This window comes from Oryctolagus cuniculus, chromosome 11 (assembly GCF_051225735.1).
Source record: "Oryctolagus cuniculus isolate XC-2025 breed Fujian yellow rabbit chromosome 11, ASM5122573v1, whole genome shotgun sequence".
Taxonomy (NCBI): Eukaryota; Metazoa; Chordata; class Mammalia; order Lagomorpha; family Leporidae; genus Oryctolagus; species Oryctolagus cuniculus.
Window position 1 is genome coordinate 38,128,039 of NC_142877.1, and position 20,363 is coordinate 38,148,401.

The 20,363-nt window shown below is 44.8% G+C and overlaps 1 protein-coding gene across 7 annotated transcripts in view; it reads left to right on the top strand.

Moving 5' to 3' along the window:
* ISM1 (isthmin 1) overlaps positions 1-20,363 on the top strand; it is a 115,575-nt gene that overhangs the window by 22,634 nt on the left and 72,578 nt on the right. For 6 of the 7 annotated variants that reach the window (XR_016215995.1, XR_016215996.1, XR_016215994.1 and 3 more), the window contains exon 2: positions 18,879-18,938. The exons of the other annotated variant lie outside the window; for it this stretch is intronic. Coding sequence is in view for 3 of the 6 variants with exons in the window: in XM_089307333.1 (XP_089163459.1) it covers positions 18,879-18,938 (60 nt within the window). In the remaining 3 variants the exon portion in view is untranslated. The remainder of the gene's footprint in view (positions 1-18,878; positions 18,939-20,363) is intronic. 7 annotated transcript variants of the gene reach the window in all.

Here is a 20,363-nt window from a genome sequence, read left to right on the forward strand (position 1 = left end):
AAAATGATCAAGAAGCAGCAAAAGGAACAGGAAGACTTAGGAGGTTGAAGGATGTCCAGGGAAGAGGTTGGAAATGAGATGGCTTATCATGGAATGATTGTCCTAGAATGTCCAGTAGAAGAAGGGCTTGGAAAATTGGAGGGGAATGTGACATTCAGAGCAGAGCAAGCAGAGAATCTGGTGGCCAGGAAATCTTGATGAAAACCATGATGGAATGGTCTTGAGCTCTTGAATGGTGGTGATACCCTTTCTCAATGGAGTGGTGGCTTCTGGGCTGTGCTGTTTCTATGATTATTTAGCCTGGTATCAAAGAATCAGATGAGGGGTAGGATTTACTTAGATTACCCAATGAAGTTGGCAGCCACAACTTAGGGTATTAGCTACCTTAGTGTTCACATGTGGAGTAGTAGAAACTGACAGTTATGCAAATATTACTTGATTTTATCTATTTGTTTTTGGCAGACACTAACAGTGCTTACTATATGCCAGACACTCTTCCACGCATTTGATGAATATTAATTTATTTAATCCTACCACGAAGTAGGCATTATTATTATTTTCACTTTATGCAATAAGGTTAAGTAACTTGCCCAAGTCACGAAGTTATTACTAACAATGCAGTGCCAAGTCACAGATAGAGACAAAATTTGAACTTTGGCCAGCTGAGACTCAGAGTCCATGCTTTTTTTTTTAAAAAAGATTTTTATTTATTTATTTGAAAGTCAGAGTTACACAGAGAGAAGAGAGGCAGAAAGAGAAAGAGGTCTTCCATCCGCTGGTTCACTCCCCAGTTGGCCGCAATGGCCGGAGCTGCGCCGATCTGAAGCCAGGAGCCAGGAGCTTCTTCCAGTCTCCCACACGGGTGGAGGGACCCAAGGGCTTGGGCCATCTTCTACCACTTTCCCAGGCTATAGCAGAGAGCTGGATTGGAAGTGAAGCACCTACGTATCGAACCAGTGCCCATATAGGATGCCAGCGCTTCAGGCCAGGGTGTTAACCCACTGCGCCACAGCGCTGGCCCCAGAGTCCATGCTTTTAATCCTAAGAATGCGGTGGCTTGAGGCAGAAGGTCTTTTTCCATTGTCAGAAAGTCCTGTTGCCTTGAGAATCAAAAGACTTGAGTTCATGTCCTCACTCTGTCACTAACCTGCTGTGACTTTGGCCTCTTTTCAGCTTCCTTTTTTCTTGTTTTAATTTTGTTTAGTTTTTATTTATTTTCATTTTATGTGAAAGTCAGAGAGACAGAAGAGAGATCTTCCACATGCTCATTTACTCCCTAAATCCCACAACAGCCAGGGCTGGGCCAGGTCAAAACTAGGAACCTAGAACTCAATCTAGGTGTCCCACATGGGTGGCAGGGACTCAAGTTCTTGAGCTGTCTTTCTGTTGCTTCCCAAGGTATGCATTACCAGGAAGCTGGATCAGAAATGGAGTAGCTGGGACTCAAAGCAGGCATTCCAATATGGGCTGTGGGCACCCCAAGTGGCTTCCTAACCACTGTACAAAATGCCCACTTCTCACTCCTGTCAGTTCCATATAGTCATCCAGGGAGCCAGGATGATGTAAGCTCTTACATCTTCTTAACAGTTCAGAAGCAACTACATTCCTCTTGATCATATTGATCATAATTTTTAAAGCAGGGTGAGTTGGAAATTCATTCCCTGGCTAAGGGGCTGATATAGCTGATACAGCTTAAGTGAATAAAAATAGTAAGGCAACTCTATAATTTATTTTTCACACAGCAAAATGATTGATGAAAAGAATTCAATTATAAGCAATTATATTGCATAGAGAAACACATGAAAGAAATTTAGCATAGAGGTTTATTCTATAATTTCCAGGCCTAGTATTACCTTTGCTGTATATTCAAATATAAATGAAGAGATATGATTTCCTTAAAAATCCCTTGGCCAAGTTTTTGTTAGCCATTTGACCAATCTGTTTTCCATTGCTATAACAAAATACTTGATAAAGAAAACAGGTTTATTTAGCTCACAGTGTTGGAAGCCAAACATCCAAGATCTGGCAGCCCCACCTGTTCATCCTCCAGCCTTGCAGAGAAATGGAAAGAGAACCAACTATGTGTGGAAGGCAGGAAGCCAGAGACCACAGAGGGGCCAGTCGTCCTTGTTTTATAACACTCTATTCAGGAGCTAACCAGTGTCCCTCCAGAACTACATTAATCTCCTCTGAGGGCGGTGCCCCTAGTGATCTGAACACCTCCCACTAGATCCCACCTCTTAAAGTTCCACTGACTTCTCACATCACCACAAGGAGGACCCCTCAAACCGCTGTCATATCATTCGGATATTTTGATGCCAGCATTGGCACCCATTTTATTGTTGTCCCCCAAGAACAGCTACCAGTGAGAAAGTAAGATGTGTGAAAAGGACAGATGCATTTCACCTAAGTGTTGGACTCACAAGTGGCTGTCTTCCCGCATGGTTGTTGCATTCATTCCCTGCCGGTCTTCTACTAGAATGTCCAATGAGGGGGCTGGTGCCATGGCTCACTTGGTTAATCCTCCACCTGTGGCACTGGTATCCCATATGGGCGCCAGGTTCTAGTCCCGGTTGCTCCTCTTCCAGTCCAGCTCTCTGCTGTGGCCCGGGAGGGCAGTGGAAGATGGCCCAAGTGCTTGGGCCCCTGCACCCACATGGGAGACCAGGAAGAAGCACCTGGCTCCTGGCTTCGGATCAGCGTAGCTCTGGCCGTAGCAGCCATTTGGGGGTGAACCAATGGAAAGAAGACCTTTCTCTCTGTCTCTCTTTCTCACTGTCTAACTCTGTCAAATAATAATAATTAAAAAAAAGAATGTCCAATGAGTAGTTTGAAATTGAAAATATAAGCATGCTTCTTTGATCAGCTCTAGGAAACGTGAAAGAAAAGAATGGATGGAGAGATTTCTATTCATGAAGAATTCCTAAAATCAACAAAGTCTAGAAGAAAGAGACTATACAACTTTGGGTCAAGAGTCTAGGAATTTAATTTCAAAGAGCATTTGTTCCCTGCCATCCTTATGCCAGTGAAATATCTTCCTCCTGTATTAATTAATTACTGAGTAACAAATTACCCCCAAATTTTGCAGCTTAAAAGAACACTGATTGGTTGGAATTCCTGTGAGTCAGGACTTCAGACAGAACTTCACTAGACTCCTCTGGCCCATGGTTTGTCACAGGCAATAATTAAGTTTTGGGGGCTGGCATTATGGTATAGCAGGTAAATCTACCACCTGAGATGCTAGCAACCCATACGGGTGCCGCTTTGTGTCCCGACTGCTCCATTTCTGATCCAGCTCCCTGCTAATGGCCTGGAAAAAGCATAGGAAGATGGCCCAAATGTTTGGGCCCCTGCCAACCACAGGGGAGACCCAAATGAAACTCCTGGCTCCTGACTTTGGCCTGGCCTGGATTTAAAAATACATAAATCTTTTACTACTACTAATTATTATTAAGGTACCAAAGAAGACTGCAGTCGTCTCATGTTGACAGTGATGATGGGATTCAGTTTGTCACAGGTTGTTGCCAGAGGGCGTCCTCAGCTCCTTACCATGTGGACTTTTCCATTAGAGCAGCTCACAGGATGGCAGCTGGCTTCTTGAGAGCAACCCAGTGAATACAAGCAGAGAGAAAGAGGGTGAGCAAGATGAACCCCCTGATCCTTTGTGACCTAATCTCAGTGACATGGCATCACTTTGCACGGTCTGTTAGTCCAGAGCAAGTCACCTGCTCCATCCCATATCGCAGGGAAGGGATTACACAAGGCTGTGTATTCCCAGAGATGGCATCATTGAGGGCCATTGCAATGCTGCCTCCCATACTCCCCTTCACATTCAGGTGGGAATCTGCCCCTTCCTGTTTATCCCTTTGTACTCCCGATGGATTTACCTGTGTTCTTACTTTCCCAGATAGACTTAATTTCATTGACAGTTCCTCTACACTCAGGTGCATTCAAAATAAAATACTCAGTATCACCTGCCCTTGAATTGCTGCTCTCCCCTGTTCAAGAACTTCCAGTCATTCCCGGCTCCTCTCTGCAGAACAGGTATTGAGGAACTCCAAATCTGGAATTAATCAACTTTTCCTGCCCTTCATTTTACAGGCTGCATTGGCAGCCGGACTGGACTCTTACTATTGCTTGTGCCCTCCCCGTGCTCTTTTGCCTCTCTAATCCTGGCTTCTGTTAGCTAACAATGCCCTGCTCCCTCTTTCCAGCTGCGAAAATTCCAAACAAGCCACAAGAGCTTTTCTGTGAACTGCCAAGGTGGAAATGGGCTCATTTCTAACCCTCAGAGAACTGTGCACCCATTAAGTGCTTGTTACATTTCTCCTCCTGTGTCACTAGCTGGGGGGTGTGAACTCACCCACTCCCCACTCTGCCTGCCAAACAGGGAAAGGGTCTTGACAGCAGTAGTAGCTTACTTCTCTTTTATCCTCCACGGTGGGGAATGTAGCCCCTTGCATATGGCAAGGATTCAATAAAGTCTGGAATGTCAGGCAGTGTTGTGCTCTCCAGAAATGCCTGCACCACATTTAGGAAGGCAGAGGGATATTGTTATTTTCATTTTATAGATGAGAAAACTGAGACCCAAAGAGGTTTACCTACTTGCCTAACAGCAGACAATGGCAAAGCCCTGATTAAATGCCCAAATTCTGGGGAAGCCTCCTGGCCTATAAGTAGGAAAAAAAAATTATTTGGGAGTCTCCATTCATACATGGCTGAGTTTTCTCCCCATTAAATCTAAACCCACCTACCCTGACTTGATTTTTAATAGAACACTTTAGATTAACTCAACACCCCTGCATTGTAATAAATGTCTATCTCTTTGATATATTTTTTAACCATTCTGGGGGAGGACAGGGAATAAGAGACTAAAAAAATAAATAAGAGAGCTTCAGAGACAGGAGGAGGGCCTAGGTTTGGAATTTCTTGTTCCTTTGTGGATTACCCTTTTCAACTCTCCAAAAAAGTAGCATCAGGAAATATCGTGTCTTCAATTGTCAGCGTCTCTTGCTGTCCTCTTACTTCCTTCTGTGTGATGACGTCTCATGCAGCTTATGGCCTGCACGGGTCAAGAGGATTCTAAGGATCCAGGACTCCTTGGCCAGATACTGTGCCACTGGCATTTCTGGAAGACTTAGAAGAAAGGGTAATTACTTCTTAAAACCCATTGTTCAGACCTCTGTAGGCACAGTAATCTGAATGCAAAATGATTTTCAGCCAAGTCCTGTTTGCACCTGGGAACAATGAGAAGTATTGCAAGCTTCATAAAGAGATGAAACCTGACCATGACAGGAAGTGACTTACAGCTCTGCAGGCACAGTTGTATTGACACAAGATCGTGAAGTAGGAAAGAATTACAGTTTTCAAAAAGATGTGGGATCTTAGTTTCTCTTTTATCTCAGTATGATGTGTATGTCCTTGAATACAACCCTGTAACCACAGCGCAGAAGTGATGTGTCTGCAACAAGAGGGGTCTGAATCCTGGTGTTTGTGGGTTTGATACACAGGAAAGTCAGGCTTTCCCCTTTGACTTGTTCATTATGTGTCAGTACTGTGGTTTCCAAATGCTGTATGAACCTGATTTTCCAAGTTCCAGGTGGGCTATGTGGGTGATGGCAATGGCCAAAGGTGCTGAAGGAGTTAGCTACAGCCAGCAGGTTACTGGGAGACTGAGGCTTGACTCATATTAATGTTTCTTGGTGCACAAGTTGTCAGAAAACTTTATTCTCTTGCATTTATTCACTTGATTCAAAAACATTTATTATTGCTTCTTTTGAATTAAGGGGGTGATGGCCAGCAACAAGTGATCATCCAAAAACCTGAGTTTGAGTTGCATAGCTGCTGTGTTACCTGTCTTGGAGAGGCCATGATAAGCTGAGAAAGTTGATAGTATTTTGAAAAACTGATGGACTGTTCACCTTAGCAGTAAGATGTTTAAATGATATAGGAAGGCTTTTTTTGCAACATTATGCCATAAATACTGCTTTGGGGTCCAATCTCAGGGGGACCTCAGGTTTAGCAGAAGCATACTTCATCATTTCCAGAAGGTGACTTTATAATAAATGGAAGCATTGAACTTCACTTCTTGGGCCAGGCCCCATAACACTAACTTCTATCTGTGTTCTTCTCATGTGTCCTGGGTGAACTGAGCTTATTTTGGTTTCCCCTTTTATTGTACTGTTTTCTCCAGCCTTCACCCCAATCCCAGTGTTACAGTGACAACTTGGAATATGCTAAAGAGTTGGCTCATGATGATGCCACTCCCTTCATGCCACCAGATATTTCCCTGTTCAGCTGTTTGCTGGAGTTGGAGGGTGAGGAAGGCAAAGACAGAATAAATATATTTTCAGGCTGCATTGACTATACGTTTAATACTAGTTTTGAATTAACACAAAGATGCAAACAGAAGACAATAGTTTTGAATTTATACAAAGATGCAAATAGAGAGACAAGATAAAAGTATATAAGAGAGTTTATAAATATGAAAATAGTAGAAAGAGTTGCTTTATAGGAGAAAGAACTATTTATGTTTGGGTGAGAGTGGCTAAACAGTATGGGCTAGATTCTGGCCCCAAGTACTTATGGTCAGCCCAGGAGCCCTGAAAAGAATCTGGCTTTGCCCTTTATCTAAATATTAATCATTTCTGGGTAGATTTTTTTAGGATGAAGTTTGCAAAGATTAATAAGGACACAAAAACCTGGAACAAAAGCCAAATCTCACAGGGCTTAGGGTTCCTAACGACCTTCCACTCCCCCCACCACTGAAAATAGGCTCATATGAGGGGTAGCAGTGAGACTGCCCATTGCACCTACTGCCTCCTCAACTTTGGTCCTACCCTGCACACAGCTGTGGCCAGACTTGAAGCAGTGGCAGGCCAACTCGAACCCTCCCGTGCCTTGGGGTGGACGAACACAGTGAGACCACACGGGGTCCATTCTTCTCCAGCAAAGTAGTGATATGTTCCAGGCAAAAGCCCAATCTGGGATGTTTGGGCCCAAAGGAAACATTTACAACCAAATTATACACCTCGGAAAATAAATGAGCTTTCATTTTAGAAGGAAACCCTGCCAGGCTCTTTATTATTTGCACCACAATCATAAAGTTGGTTTTAATCTCTGCAGTGGAATGCCGCTGGGTTGGCCAACTGGCAGGCTCTGCTGGTTTGAGTGGGGACCACTTCACCCTGTGGAACACACAATGGGAAGCAAAGGGAAGTACTTCTAAAACATTTTTCTCAGCATCTATTGGCTTTTTTTCTGGCATGTTCCTTACAACTTCAAAGCGCACTCTTTCTTTCCTTCTCTTTTCCTTTATTCTCCTTTTTGAGAATTCCTTGGGCCTTCCAGAAAAAGGCTTAATGTTATGTGTTTTTTCTTAATGGATGAAAATCCAGGAGTAGGCCCAAGAAAGTCTATAATGCATTTCGTTGACCTCCTTAAGGGGACTTGGATATGAAAGCTGAGAGAGAACAGAGGGGAAGGCCTTTTAAGCACATTCTGGTTTTCACCTTCACAAAGAAATCTGGAGAGCTAAACACCCAGGGAGCCCATTCTCAGGATTCATGCCGTGAAATGACCTTGTCAGTGTGACAGTCGGGAGACTTAGGGTTTCTGGGATGGCCTGGGTTTCAAATATTTTATATCATGGTCAGATTATGTGCTGGACACTGAGTCCAGATTTAGGATTTGGAATAAAGAGCGCCCCCTACCAGCTTTCGAGAATGTGACCGAGTATTTTCCGGTAGAGCTTGGAGGGACTCTCACACTTGAGCTGATGGCATTAGAGTGAGTCCTCGTGGGCCCATGGGGTTTCAGAAGGCAGAGCAGGAAAGGAGCTGCTAAGAGGAGTATGGGTAAGGCATCGATGGGAAAATCAGGGCAACACAGTTAAGAACCCCACGTGGTTTCCAAACCTTGCTGCCCTCTGGAACCCCTTGGGGACCTTTTCAAAGGACTGGTGCCTGGATCCTACTCCAGATCCCCTGACTTAAACAGTTCAGTGCATGACTGGAGTATCAGGATGCACTGTAAAGTTGGAAACCCCTACTGAGGACTAGGGTAAGGACGACAGGAGGGTGAGGATGGAGGCGATCTTACTCCCTATTGTATTCTCAGCATTCGGAACAGAGTAATTAGCCCCCAGTAATTAAAAGATGAATGAGTAAATGCATGAAGGTTCTACAGCTCATCTGCCCACACACCATTAAAATAAATCCCAGCTAATTAGGTGATTTCAGCTCTTAAATATTTGGGCTGGTCTAGGGTGGAGTGTGGCTTAAGTATGAGATCTCCCTCACCCCCATCTATTTTACCCTCTTTTTCTCCTTACTTAAGACATCCAGAGAGTGATTTCATAACCTCCTCCTAGGCCACTTTTAATTTTCATGACATGGCAATTTCATAACCTGTCACTATCAATTGCTTTGATTTCTCCATAAGCCAGGGATCTACATCTGAGCTCCTCTGCTCCTCAGGTATCCTCATCCACGCCCTGCAATATTTGAATTATTCCAAGGTAGATTAGCCCAGTGATTCTTTGGCAGTGAAGCCCTGGGGGTGGTGGTATTTGGCCCACAGTTGTATGGGCAGCTCTTGCTGCTTCTTTCTGACGTGGAAGGTTTCCACTTCCCACCCCCTGCCTTCGTCCCATCTCCCCCTTTGAGGAGACACCGAATTCTGGCAGGGGATAAGTCAGATTTTATTGTAAAAATGTTTATGGAGACTGTCAGTTCTTAACCTTAAAACTGAACCATGCTGTTTGTATTTTTCCAAGCGACAGAGAGTGTGAAGGACTAATGAAAATGGAGCGTGAAGAGATCAAACATGCATGTGTCCTGGAATCTTTGTTGACGACCTGGGATGGGAGAAATCCCACTCTAATGGCGGGGGTGTGGAATTTGGGGGGACAGGATTCTCTATTAGTCAGGCTTGGGATTATGACCTGGCATTAGAGAAGGTGAGGCTCAGGGAGTGAGGGGACCCGTGTGGGATGCAGGATGAAGGGATTACAAGACTTTCTTTCTCCTTTGAAAAGCTAGAAACATGTTTCCTTTGGTCAGAGCAAGCAAATCCACTTGTAACAAACTATCTTGACCTTCTCAAGCCTTTTGAAAGGAGCCATTCAGAAGTCTGTGTAACATGCCATGTTGGAGAACGTTTTTTTTGCTTACCGTGTGACTTTTCTGTAAACCACGGGGGAGGGTGAGCATTTTCGAGCTTCCAGTTGGGCTCTTAGTAACTGAATGCCCAGGACTTTGGTTAAAAATGGGTTTGGCTGTATCTCAAAAGCCAGTCTTTATATCTGCAGACTTGGGGGAGAGGAGGGGCGGGGAGGGGCTGTAAGTGGGAGAGTCCAGACTGAAGCAAGCAAAATGCATTTTCACAGGGCAAGGTATGCATTTGCTGGAGAAAAGTGAAGCTTTAATTCCTGCATGAGACTTTCTGGTTGGGGCCTGGGCAGTTGGTTTGAAGAGAACGCTTTCCTGGGTTGGACTCTTGACAGCAGTTGGTCCTATCTTTGGGACCTTTAGACACACAGGTGTGATGGATCCATCAGGACTCTGTTTCCCAGAAGATCTCCCTGGGAACAGTAAGGAGCAAGTAAACAGAGGAGTTGGTAGATGAAGGCTACTCAGATTTTTTTTTTCCCTTTGCAGTAGGAATGCTTTGGCTTTGATGGTGCCTGCTGTGTATGTGCTGGGAACACATTGATTTTTCTCCTCCAGTTTTGTACATGAACTTGGATCTGCTGGAAAACTGCAAGTTAGATATTGGACAGTCTGAGATTTACCCTTGCTGACTGGTGATGTTGTGGGAAAGCTTTTGGGGCACTAAGGTGCTCTATGGTTTAAAGAGGATCCCTCTTCATGGTAATAGTCATTTGGCATTTGGGGCGCCTAAAGGAAATGATTTCTCCCTCCGACTCTTCCACCTGCTTTCTTCTCTCTTCTCTCCTACACGAATGGTTAATTTCCCTTTCTCTTAGATCTGCCTGCATCCACTGAGCCTCCTTTTAGGGGTTGCTTAATTTTCTGCAAGACCTGTGATCTAGAAATTTTATCTGACTCAATACCCAATGTGGATCCATGCCTATCCTTCTCCGTGGACCTGAGTGACTTATCTAGAAACAGTTGAATGGTGAGGAAGACATCAGTCAAAGGCCCTTTGCTGCCCTATTTTGGGCACCTGTTACCTAGGCAAGTCAGAGGAGTCTAGGATATGTTGACACAGGGAAAGAGTAGAATGTGAGCCCAGTCTTACCATTCGCCTCCATGGTCGGGAGTTCTGACTTGTCCCCTTGTATGCTGATCTTGCTTGACCTAGCGTGCAGCCTCCCTCACCTGGATTCCTGGACATGAGGGAAGCTCTGCCTTCCCCTCATGGTGCTATCATCTTTGGGAACCCTTGTGGTGTGCATGAGTGCCCAGAGTGTCCTTCTAGACTGGACGGGAAGCCTTGTGGCTCAATGACTATATATATGATTACATGTTCCAAAGATTAAAAGTATACCAGCTAAGGGGCTGGTGCTGTGGTACAGCAGTTTAAGCCACTGCTTTGCAACACCAGAATCCCATATCAGATTATTGGTTCAAGTCCTGGATGCTCCACTTTTGATCCAGCTCCCTACTAATGTGCCTGGGAAGGCAGCAATAAATGGTCTAGTTACCTGGGCCCCTGCCACCCATATGGAAAACCGAATGGAGTTCCAGGCTCCTGGCTTTGGCCTGACCCAGCCCTGGCCATTGAAACTGTTTTGAGAGTAAACTTGCTGATGTAAGATCTCTCTCTCTCTCTCTCTCTCTCTCTTTCTCCCACCCTCTTCCTCTCATTCTTTGACATTCAGCCTTTCAAATAAATAAATAAATCTTTTTTAAAAAGTACACCAGCTACTTGCTATCCCTTCATTTCTTGGTAATAATTTGCCTTTGCTGAACAACTGCTATCTGGCTCTGTTCCTCATCTTCTAGTTCAAGCTGATGTCCTCAGGTGTGAGACTGCAGTGGCATCAGGCACAGTTTGTTAAACTTCTGATGACTGCACCTCCTTCCCACCCCTGGTCCTGCAGAGATTCTGGTTCTGTGGTGTTGCGGGCACTGAGAATTAGCATTTTGAACACATTCCCTAAGGCTGCTTTGAGAACAACTTTGCAAACTGGGTAGAAGTGATAACTCGGTATTATGATCAGCTTTTCTGTGAGCTTGGTTAGGAAACAACAGGCTATTTCAAGTATTTTAAAATTAAATGAAAGGGTGAGTATTTGACTTAATGTTTATGATGCCACTTGGGATGCCTGCATTCCAGATCAGAGTGCCTGGGTTCGAGTCCTGGCTTCCTGACAATGCAGACCCTGGAAGGCAGCAAGTGATGATTCAAGTAACTGGATCCTTGCCACCCACAAGGGACACCTGCATTGAATTCCTGGCTCCTGGTTGCAGGCATCTAGCTGGGAAGTACACTAGTGGATGGGAGCTCTATATGAATACATTTAAAAATTTTTTAAGTAAAATAAACTTCAGTTTTCTCATTTGTACAATGGAGGTTATGATAATTGTATCCAATGTGTTGAACTAATGCATGAAAGGTGTTTGGACAAGACTCACACAGAGAAGACATTGGGAAAGGGTGGAGGACACAGAGGAGTGGTTATTACTAGAAAAGAGGGGAACTGGGCCTGAGGAGAAAAGCACTGAACAGCAGAGATGATGGAAGTATAAGGAAAGGCTAGTGAGAGAAAGCTGACAAAGGGGAAAAAGCAATGTTGACCACAGAGATCTTAGCATTTCACAGTGAGAAATTGAGCCACACGAAAATGTGCGCCCAATAAGCAAGCCCCTCTTCATTCAAGTACAGGTTGTGCACCCCTAATCCAAAAAACAAAATCCCAAACATTTCTGATTCTAAGCATTTTGGTTAAGCAATCCTCAACCTGTGCTGAATCTCCCTGCCTCCTTTAGAAAGTATTTATGACCTTGCAAATTGCCATTTCTCTTCAATTCTCTTTCTATTTTCTTTTATTTTGTGTTTCTTGTAGTTACATAAGTTCTGTATCTACATAAGATACATACAGAAGAGGGCACAGATCATACATGTATGATCATACGTGTACAGTTCAATGAATTTTCACCAAGTGCACATACTTACATAACCAGCTCCCCAAAAAGAAACAGAACATAGTTGGTCCTCCAGCAGCTCCTCAAGGGTTCACTTCCATTTGAGTTGTTTGGTTTAACAGTATGTTTGTGAAATTCATCAGTGGTGTCAAATATGGTTATAGTCTGTTCATCCTCATTGCTGTAGTGTTTCACTCCAGGGATATTTATTTTAGCTACATTTTACTTATGCTGTCTACCAGTCACTGGGGTCCCTGTCACTTTTAAAACTCACCCTTCAGGGCAGGCTTTTGGTGCAGAAGTTAAGCTTGGGGTGCCCAGTCCCATATTAAAGTGCCTGGGTTCAAGTCCCAGCTCCACTCTGCATTCCACCTTCCTGCTAGTACTCACTCTGGGAAGCAGCAGTGGTGACTTAAGTAGTTGGGCCCCTGTTACTCATGTGGGAGATCCAGACTGAGTTCTGGGGCCTGGCTTTGACCTTAACCATCCCTGGATATTGCAGGCATTTGGAGAGTGAACTAGAGGGTAGAAGATTTCTCTCTGTTTGCCTTGAAATACAATCCCACCCATATTTTTGGAACACCGGAGGAAGAATACGACGATCCTCAATTACTAACATCCAAAGCAACCTGTTTGGGGTCCTGCTTTTTGTGACCAACTTTCTTTATTTTCTGCCTCATTTGGGCCACTGAATAGCCTCATCATATTTGCATGAAATGTTTGCCATTCCATTCCTACCTTCTTCCCTCCTGAGTTTATCACCATCTGCTTCATTCCATCCTCATGGTACCTACTACATTTGTTGACCAGATCTAACTAACCCTATGAAGTCATCACACCACACAAGTCCAACAGCACTGAGCTAGACTGGTATCTCGAGGTGAGTTTTCCCCCCAGAAAATGAGGCCAGGACTGTCCCTACCAAATGACTGGAGCAGGGCTAAGGGCGTGGAGCAGGGCTAAGGGTTTAATCAGTGGTGTGCTGCAGGCCAGCGTTCTGGAGACAGTCTTCTCAGAACTGTTTCTCAGTACAGGGCTTACATTTGAGAAATACAAAGTGACTGCAGACTCCTTTATCATAGACAACACCTCCAGGGGACAAATTAGGACAACACGATTCAGTGACAGGAACAAGGGCTTTGGATCCTACTTACTAGCTATGGCCTTTCAGCCTCAATTGCCTGGTCTGTGGAATACAAGTTCTCCTGTCTCCCTCTAATGAACACTGTGAAGATTCGGTTTAACATGCAGTGCAACACATGGGTGACAGCTGCTGCTTCTCCCTATATGCCCCGGATCTTCTGCTTATCTCTCAATACCCATTTTTCACCCTTTGCCATCCTAGTTTATGCCTTTGGCACCAGGTATATAATTATAACAGGCATCTTTGCTTTCTGGCTTCTGATTGAGTTTGGCCCAGTCATTATATAAAATGGCAGGAAGTGAGAGGAAGAGGGGAGGGATGTTGAAGTATCTGGTAAATCCCCTATATCCCTCTTTATTCCCTCCTCACACAAAGACCCCTCTTTCCCTTTGGATAACAGTGATCTCTCCCTTTCTTTACATCTTCAAGCCTGGGGGTATAAGATCTCCCTAGCCTTATTGGCCCTGGGTACTGGAGTATGCTTGGTGGTTCCCAGCCACTTTGTTCCTTCCTTAAGTTCTCCCCGGTTACCCAGCTTGTGGATGACATTCGTTTTCTGCTCACACTCAGAGACGTCCTTGTATGGTGAACAGCGAACACATAGGTATACTCCCTGTCACACCATCTGTACACCTCTTGGCCACTTCTCACCCCCCACAAAAGCCTCTGAGAAGCTTGGGGTTCTCCTTTCTTGAACCTCAGCTGACCAAATGAGTTCTAATGGGAGAGTCTCTTTGTGAGAATAAAATGTGGAGATGCTTCATTCCTCTAGGATCAGAGTAGGAAATTTTATGGGCATAGCAAGGCAATTAAATGGTTGAAAGTAGGTTGTGGGGGGCTGACGCTGTGGCACAGTGGGTTAAGCCACTGTCTGCAGTACCTGCATGCCATACGGGCGCTGGTTCAAGTCCTGGCTGCACCTCTTTCAATCCAGCTCTTTGGGCCCCTGCACCCACATGGGAGGCCCAGATGGAGCTCCTGGCTCCTGGCTTTGGATCAGCCTAGTTCTGGCTGTTGCATCCATTTGGCAAGTGAATCAGTGGATAGAAGATCTCTCTCTCTCTCTCTCTCTCTCTCTCTCTCTTCCTACTCTCCCTCTCCATGTAAGTCTGCCTTTCATATAAATAAATAGATCTTAAAAAAAAAAAAAAGAAAGAAAGAAAGAAAGGCTGGCGCCGTGGAGAGTAGGAGAGGAAAGGAGAGGAAGTTGGGACCCCTGGTGGTTGGCCTTCAAGTCTTTCCCCCAGAACATCTCATAAGAGGAGAAACCCTCTAATGTGTGTGTGTGGCACAGTGGTTCAGATGCCATTTTCGAAAGCTCATGTACCACATCATTGTGCCTGGTTTAAGTTCCCACTCCACTCTTGACTCCAGTTTACTGCAAATGTGCACCTTTGGAGGCAGCAGTTGGTGACTCAGTACGTGGGTCCCTGCCACCCATGTGGTAGACCCAGACTGAGTTTTGGGTTCCTGGTTTCAGCCTATCCCAATCCTGACTGTGGCAGGCATTTGGGACATGAAGCAGTGGATGGAAAATCTCTCTGTTTGTTCTGTTGCTCTGCCTTTCTCATAAAAGTAAATAAATAAAACTTTAAAAATAAGAGAAGAGGAGCTGGCACTGTGGCTCAACAGCTTAAGCCACTACCTGCAGTATGGCATCCCATATAGGCAACAGATCAAGTCCTTGCTGCTCCACTTCCATTTCACCTCCCTGCTAATGTGCCTAGGAAAGAAGCAGAGGTTGTCCCAAGTGCTTGAGCCCCTGCACCCATTTGGGAGACTCGGATGATGCTTCTGGCTTCTGGCTCCTGGCTTCAGCCTGGCCCAACCCTGGGTATTGCAGCCATTTGGAGAATGAACCAGCGAATGGGAGATCTCTCTCTCTCTCTCTCTAAAGATTTATTTATTTCAAAGTCAGAGTTACACAGAGAAAGAAGGAGAGGCAGAGGTCTTCCATCCATTGGTTCATTCCCCGATTGACCACAATGGCCAGAGCTACACCAATCCGAAGCCAGGAGCCAGGAGCTTCCTCCGGGTCTTCCCATGTGGGTGCAGGTGTCCAAGTCCTTGGGCCATCTTCCACTGCTTTCCCAGGCCATAGCAGAGAACTGGATCAGAAGTGGAGCAGCCGGGACTTGAACCAGCATCCATATGGGATACCAACACTTCAGGTGGTGGCTTTATCTGCTAAGCCACAGTTCCGGACCCTCTCTCTCTTTCTCTTTGCCTCTCCCCTCCTTTCTAACTTTGCCTTAAATAAATCTTTAAAAATAATTATAATAATAAAAGAACAAAAACCCAAGGGAAGTCTGGCTTACAAACTGTGGGGAGCAACCTGGACTAGACTGAGTTACTGGAATTAAGACTTATTCTATGCATCTGCTCTCCCACAATATGGCGCTGGGAGAGAAGAAAACAGCTTCTACACAGCTGCCTCCAGTTCAGCCAATAAACTGTAGGACTTGCTCCTGATTGGAGGAGAGCAGCGTACTTGGCGTGTGGGCAGCCGAGTTAGGATTGGCGGAGGAGGACTATAAAGGAGGAGAGAGACGGCATGCACCAGGAACATCTAAGGGGAACATCTAAGGGGAACACCTGTGCAGCCCCCGAGAGAGCCAGCCGGCGGTGTGCCGCTCCCCTGCGGAAGTGGGGAGTGTGGCAGGGGGAACCGCCCTTCCACGGAGGTGGAAGGGACAGTAGCCAACCCGGGAAGAACCAGCAGCAAACCCGGGGAGGGCCGAGCAGACGAAAGAACAGCGCAGGGTCCTGTGTCGTTCCTCCACGAAGAGGGGGAGCGACAACAAACTATGGTTCTCAATACTTGTTCCAACTTGGTAGTGCCTTGAACCACTATTCAGATGGAAATATTTTATAGAAGACAAAAAAGCAAAACAGTGTTGTGAAACAGTCAATAGGTGGCAAATTGTGGAGTCATAAATAGGAGTTAAATAATTCTCTTCCTGACATTGAAACTATCCCATCCTTAAGAATTTCTCACTTTCTACCTTGTATTTTATATGTGTCTAAGCATTTATTAACTTTCCCTCTAGAGTCTGCACTCTGTGAAGACAAAAAACTAACAAAACAGAATTTTCATAATGTTAAAAACATGAGCCTTGGACAACAGTAAATTGGAATAAACACCATGTTGAAGATTTATTTAGCCAATTAGTGAGGAAGCTAGCAAGATGTGAATGTTATTTCAGAGAATTTGAGGAATATCTATTTGCAAAGTTAGTTGTGAAAAACCACGATGAAGTAAACAAATTGAGTTAATGTCCTATAAATCCATAAAATAGTAAGCTCTGAGTTGCTGTTTCTACTTGACAACAAAATTTGCATTTCTACAGGATGAAAATCTACCAGTTATCACACATAACTTTAACTTAGACCCTAATCAATAGTAAATAACAGGCCAATCAAAGACATTTGCTACAGAATTAAACATAAGCCCAAGATACTGTGCCCCAGCATGAGCTGGTAAACTTACAGTCAACCTTTCACTTCATTTCCAAGCTTTGGATAATTTGTGTTAGTAAGCCATGTTCATTTGGAACTGTCTTAATCCAACACAGAACCTGATACAGAATACAAAGTGTTTGTTTGAATGAGGAAGTGTTTGTTGAATGAGCCCATGAGTGGAACTAACATCCCTGCCATTCATAGAAAAAGGTTAACCTAGCTAAGCCAATGGCCCACAATTGCATCAGCTGTCAGTGTTCCAGTCTAGGATCAAGCCATTTGCCTGGAAGAGGACAGAACTATAGCCCAAACAAGACCAATCTATGTAGACAGATGGTAAAGGGAACCGGTCCTGGTGGTATATAGCTTTCTCTTCACCTCAGGCCACATTCAGCCGATGATAGCTATAATAGTTTTATAATGTCAGTAGGGGTTCCCTAATAAATGAGCACTACTAGTTTCTGGCGGCCCACAGAGCTGTTCAGGTGCATCATGAAAGTGCAAGGAAGAACTGTTAAGTCCCAGGCCTGAGTCTGAAAAACTGGCAGCAGAGCTGTTAACACAAGAAGCACATGTAGATGAAGGAAGGAGCAGGCAGGGGGTTGGGATTTCCCAACAGGTTTTACCCAGCTTTGAGTTACTAGGTAGAAAGATAAGAAAAAGCAGACATTTCTAGATATGAAAGAGAGTTTCTACATTTTCAGCAACCAAAATCATCCGATTTTTGTTTAATCTTCCCACCCTCAATTTTATGTTTTCAACATTTGGAATAAGCTTTGTTTACCTGTAATTGTTGTGAAATCATTTATCCAGAACAAAGGTCTTTTGAGGCTTCCATTCCAAGCATATCAAAACTGAATAGACTGCGAGGTTTTCTGTGGTTCCCATCCTACCTCGCCATGGCCTTGTTACAGAAGCAGTAACTGAGTTTCTGTATCAGTTAGCTTTTGCTGTGTAACAAGCCACTCAATTCAGTAGCTGAAAACCACAAACATTTATTGTTTCCTGTGATTCTCTGGCTCAGCTGGGTGGCTCTTCTTCAGCCAGGGCTGGGTAGTCTGAGTGACTGCTCAGTGGCAGGCTGGTTGGTAAGAGAGAGCTTGTCCCTGTCCTCTAGGTCTCTCACCACTCAGTCTAGTTCAAGCTTCTTCACAGTGGTCTCAGGATTCCAAAATCAACAAAAGCAGGAAAACTCCGGTGCCAAGCACTTTTCAGGTCTCTGCTTGTTGTCCCTATGACCACAGTAGTCAGCATAGCCAAGCTCAAAGATAGTATGGGAGACAATTAACAATTCAAGTTATGGACATTTAGAGAGAGGAAGAATTTATAGACATTTCTGCAAACCTGGCTACTTCAGGTGCAGATGTATATTAACGTAACAGAACTTACAAACTAGAGAGAGACAATGCTAGAATGCAGCCCAGGCCGCTTAACTCCTGGTTTAGGCCCACTTCATTATACCATGTGCCCTTTTCCAGGATTCCAAGGTTAAGGTCCCATTCCCTTTAACATCTCTGTAAGAGGTACTTGGAGCAGATAGATTTACGGTAGGTGTCAATGACAGATCTTGACTTTGGATGCTGAGAAGAATCCAAACCCTTGAGTAGAATAAGAGCTCTGTGTGAGGGTCCCCTGACCACCTCTTCCCTAGGCCTCGGCCTCTGAACTTTGCCATTCCATGCTCTTTGGCTTGTCTTCCACAGTCTCCTTCCTGACAGCAGGACACTAGCCATGGCCTGGACCTCGGGTCCCCCTTATTTCATGTAGGAAACACAGATTCACCATAGGGAATGTTTGCCTGCTGTGTCTCTTTGTCCTGTTCAACACCCTGTCTCTGGTCAAGGGAGACCTCAGACTTTGGGGCCCATTAGGCATACCAGTGATTCGGTGTGTCTTCCAATTGATCCTGGAAAATGGGTCTTAGATACTTACTACTCTGTTTTCTTTGCTGTCGATGGAGAATGTGCCACTTGAAAAATCAGCAATATTCCATACTAATTAAAATATTTGCTCAAAATGTGACTTCAAGGGGAGCCTGAGAGCTTTGATGTGACCAAAGAGGAGGGATGAAGCCCCCTGGTGGCCACCCTCGGTCTGTCCATTCTAGCCCTAAGCAAGTTAGCTCTGGCCTCAAGTTCTGACATTCTTCTTGCTCTTAGCTTAAGCCTGAGGACGGCTGGCCTGACACCCAGATGGATTTATCAAACTGCTCCTTCCAGGTAAGTCTGCCATTCCTCTTGAGAAAAGTTTTGGAAAACATAGTTTTTCCATCTCCTCACATTTTCAAAAATGCTTTAGATGATGCGTGAAGGCTTTTATGGCCAAATTGGCTCTCTGTGCATCTGCTACTGTTTACATGTTTGCTTCGAGTTGAAAGAGTTACTTGAGCTTCATTTTAATTCATTCTTTAGCCTCTCAGAACATAAAGGAAATGGGTCTTGGAAAGTTACCACTCTGTTTTCTTTGCCAGCAATGGAGAAAGCAGAATTTGAAAAATCACCAATAATCCACACATTTTCAAGATCAAAGCAGTTTATAGATGCATTCAAGACAAGCCAGTGAAGGGTTGCCTCCCATGTTTTTCAGCCTGCCCCAAGAGTCTTCAGTTAGGAGGGACTCACAGGCGTGGGTGCCTCTCCCTTCCCAGGGCCTTCTTTCTGCTCAAGTGCACCGAGTTGACCATTCTTCATGTCTTGTAAGGCGTCGCCTGAGATCATAAGTCAGGTCACTCCCAAGCCCTAAAGTAAACATCCTCATGATGCATTCTGCCACCATAAGGAGAGATTCCTCAGCTATTAGTCAGACTTTGAGCACAGGCTCTGTTCCCACCCAGGATTGCAATGTCCCTGCATTCTTGAAACATGATGTGCCTGTGTCATGAGCTCCCAGGGGAGCCCCTTTGTCTTCAAGGTCCCCCCAGCAAAGATTGGAGCATATGTGTGGCCATTTCTCCTCTGTCAGACGCATTGCATTTTCATGCTTGCTCTAAAATAGTGCTACTGCTATTTACTCTGCTCCTGCTGCCTGAAGGGGACTGATCACCATCAGCACGGGCAGAGCCGAGGTGGAAGTCGGTGGGCCTTGCCGGGCAGGTATTCAGGGTGCACAGTTTCTTCCCTGTGGATCTTGACTGCCTTTTTCCAGCACTTCACAGACCAAGTCTCCACCCCCCTCTGCTGCCACTGCTATGATGATGACCTCCGTGCCATCTTCTTGAGCACTGGGGATAAGTGTGCCACCTGGACCAAGTAGATTTCACCGTCTGAAACACACTGTATTCATTCCTTTGTCTTTCTCTTCCCGGGAGTGCCGGCCAGCTCCTCAATCATGTGTAAAGATAATCAGTGCCCTTTTATTCTTTTCTCTCCCCAAATGGGGAAACTTGTACTCTTTCTTTTGAAATCCCACCACTGGTATTCTTGAACTTATTTTTAGATGTGTGGAAATGTTCCAGACGAAACCGATGCCCAGCACAGATAAAGCCCAGGGTGTGTTTATCATGGGTAAAGGAACACTGAGTGTTTTAATGTGGCAGGAGCACAGCCATATGCCTGAGTGCAGTATGGCTTCCTTTAATCTGGAAAAAGGAAACAAGCGTTGTCGATAATAATATGCAGATGTCCACATTGCTAATTAGCTATATT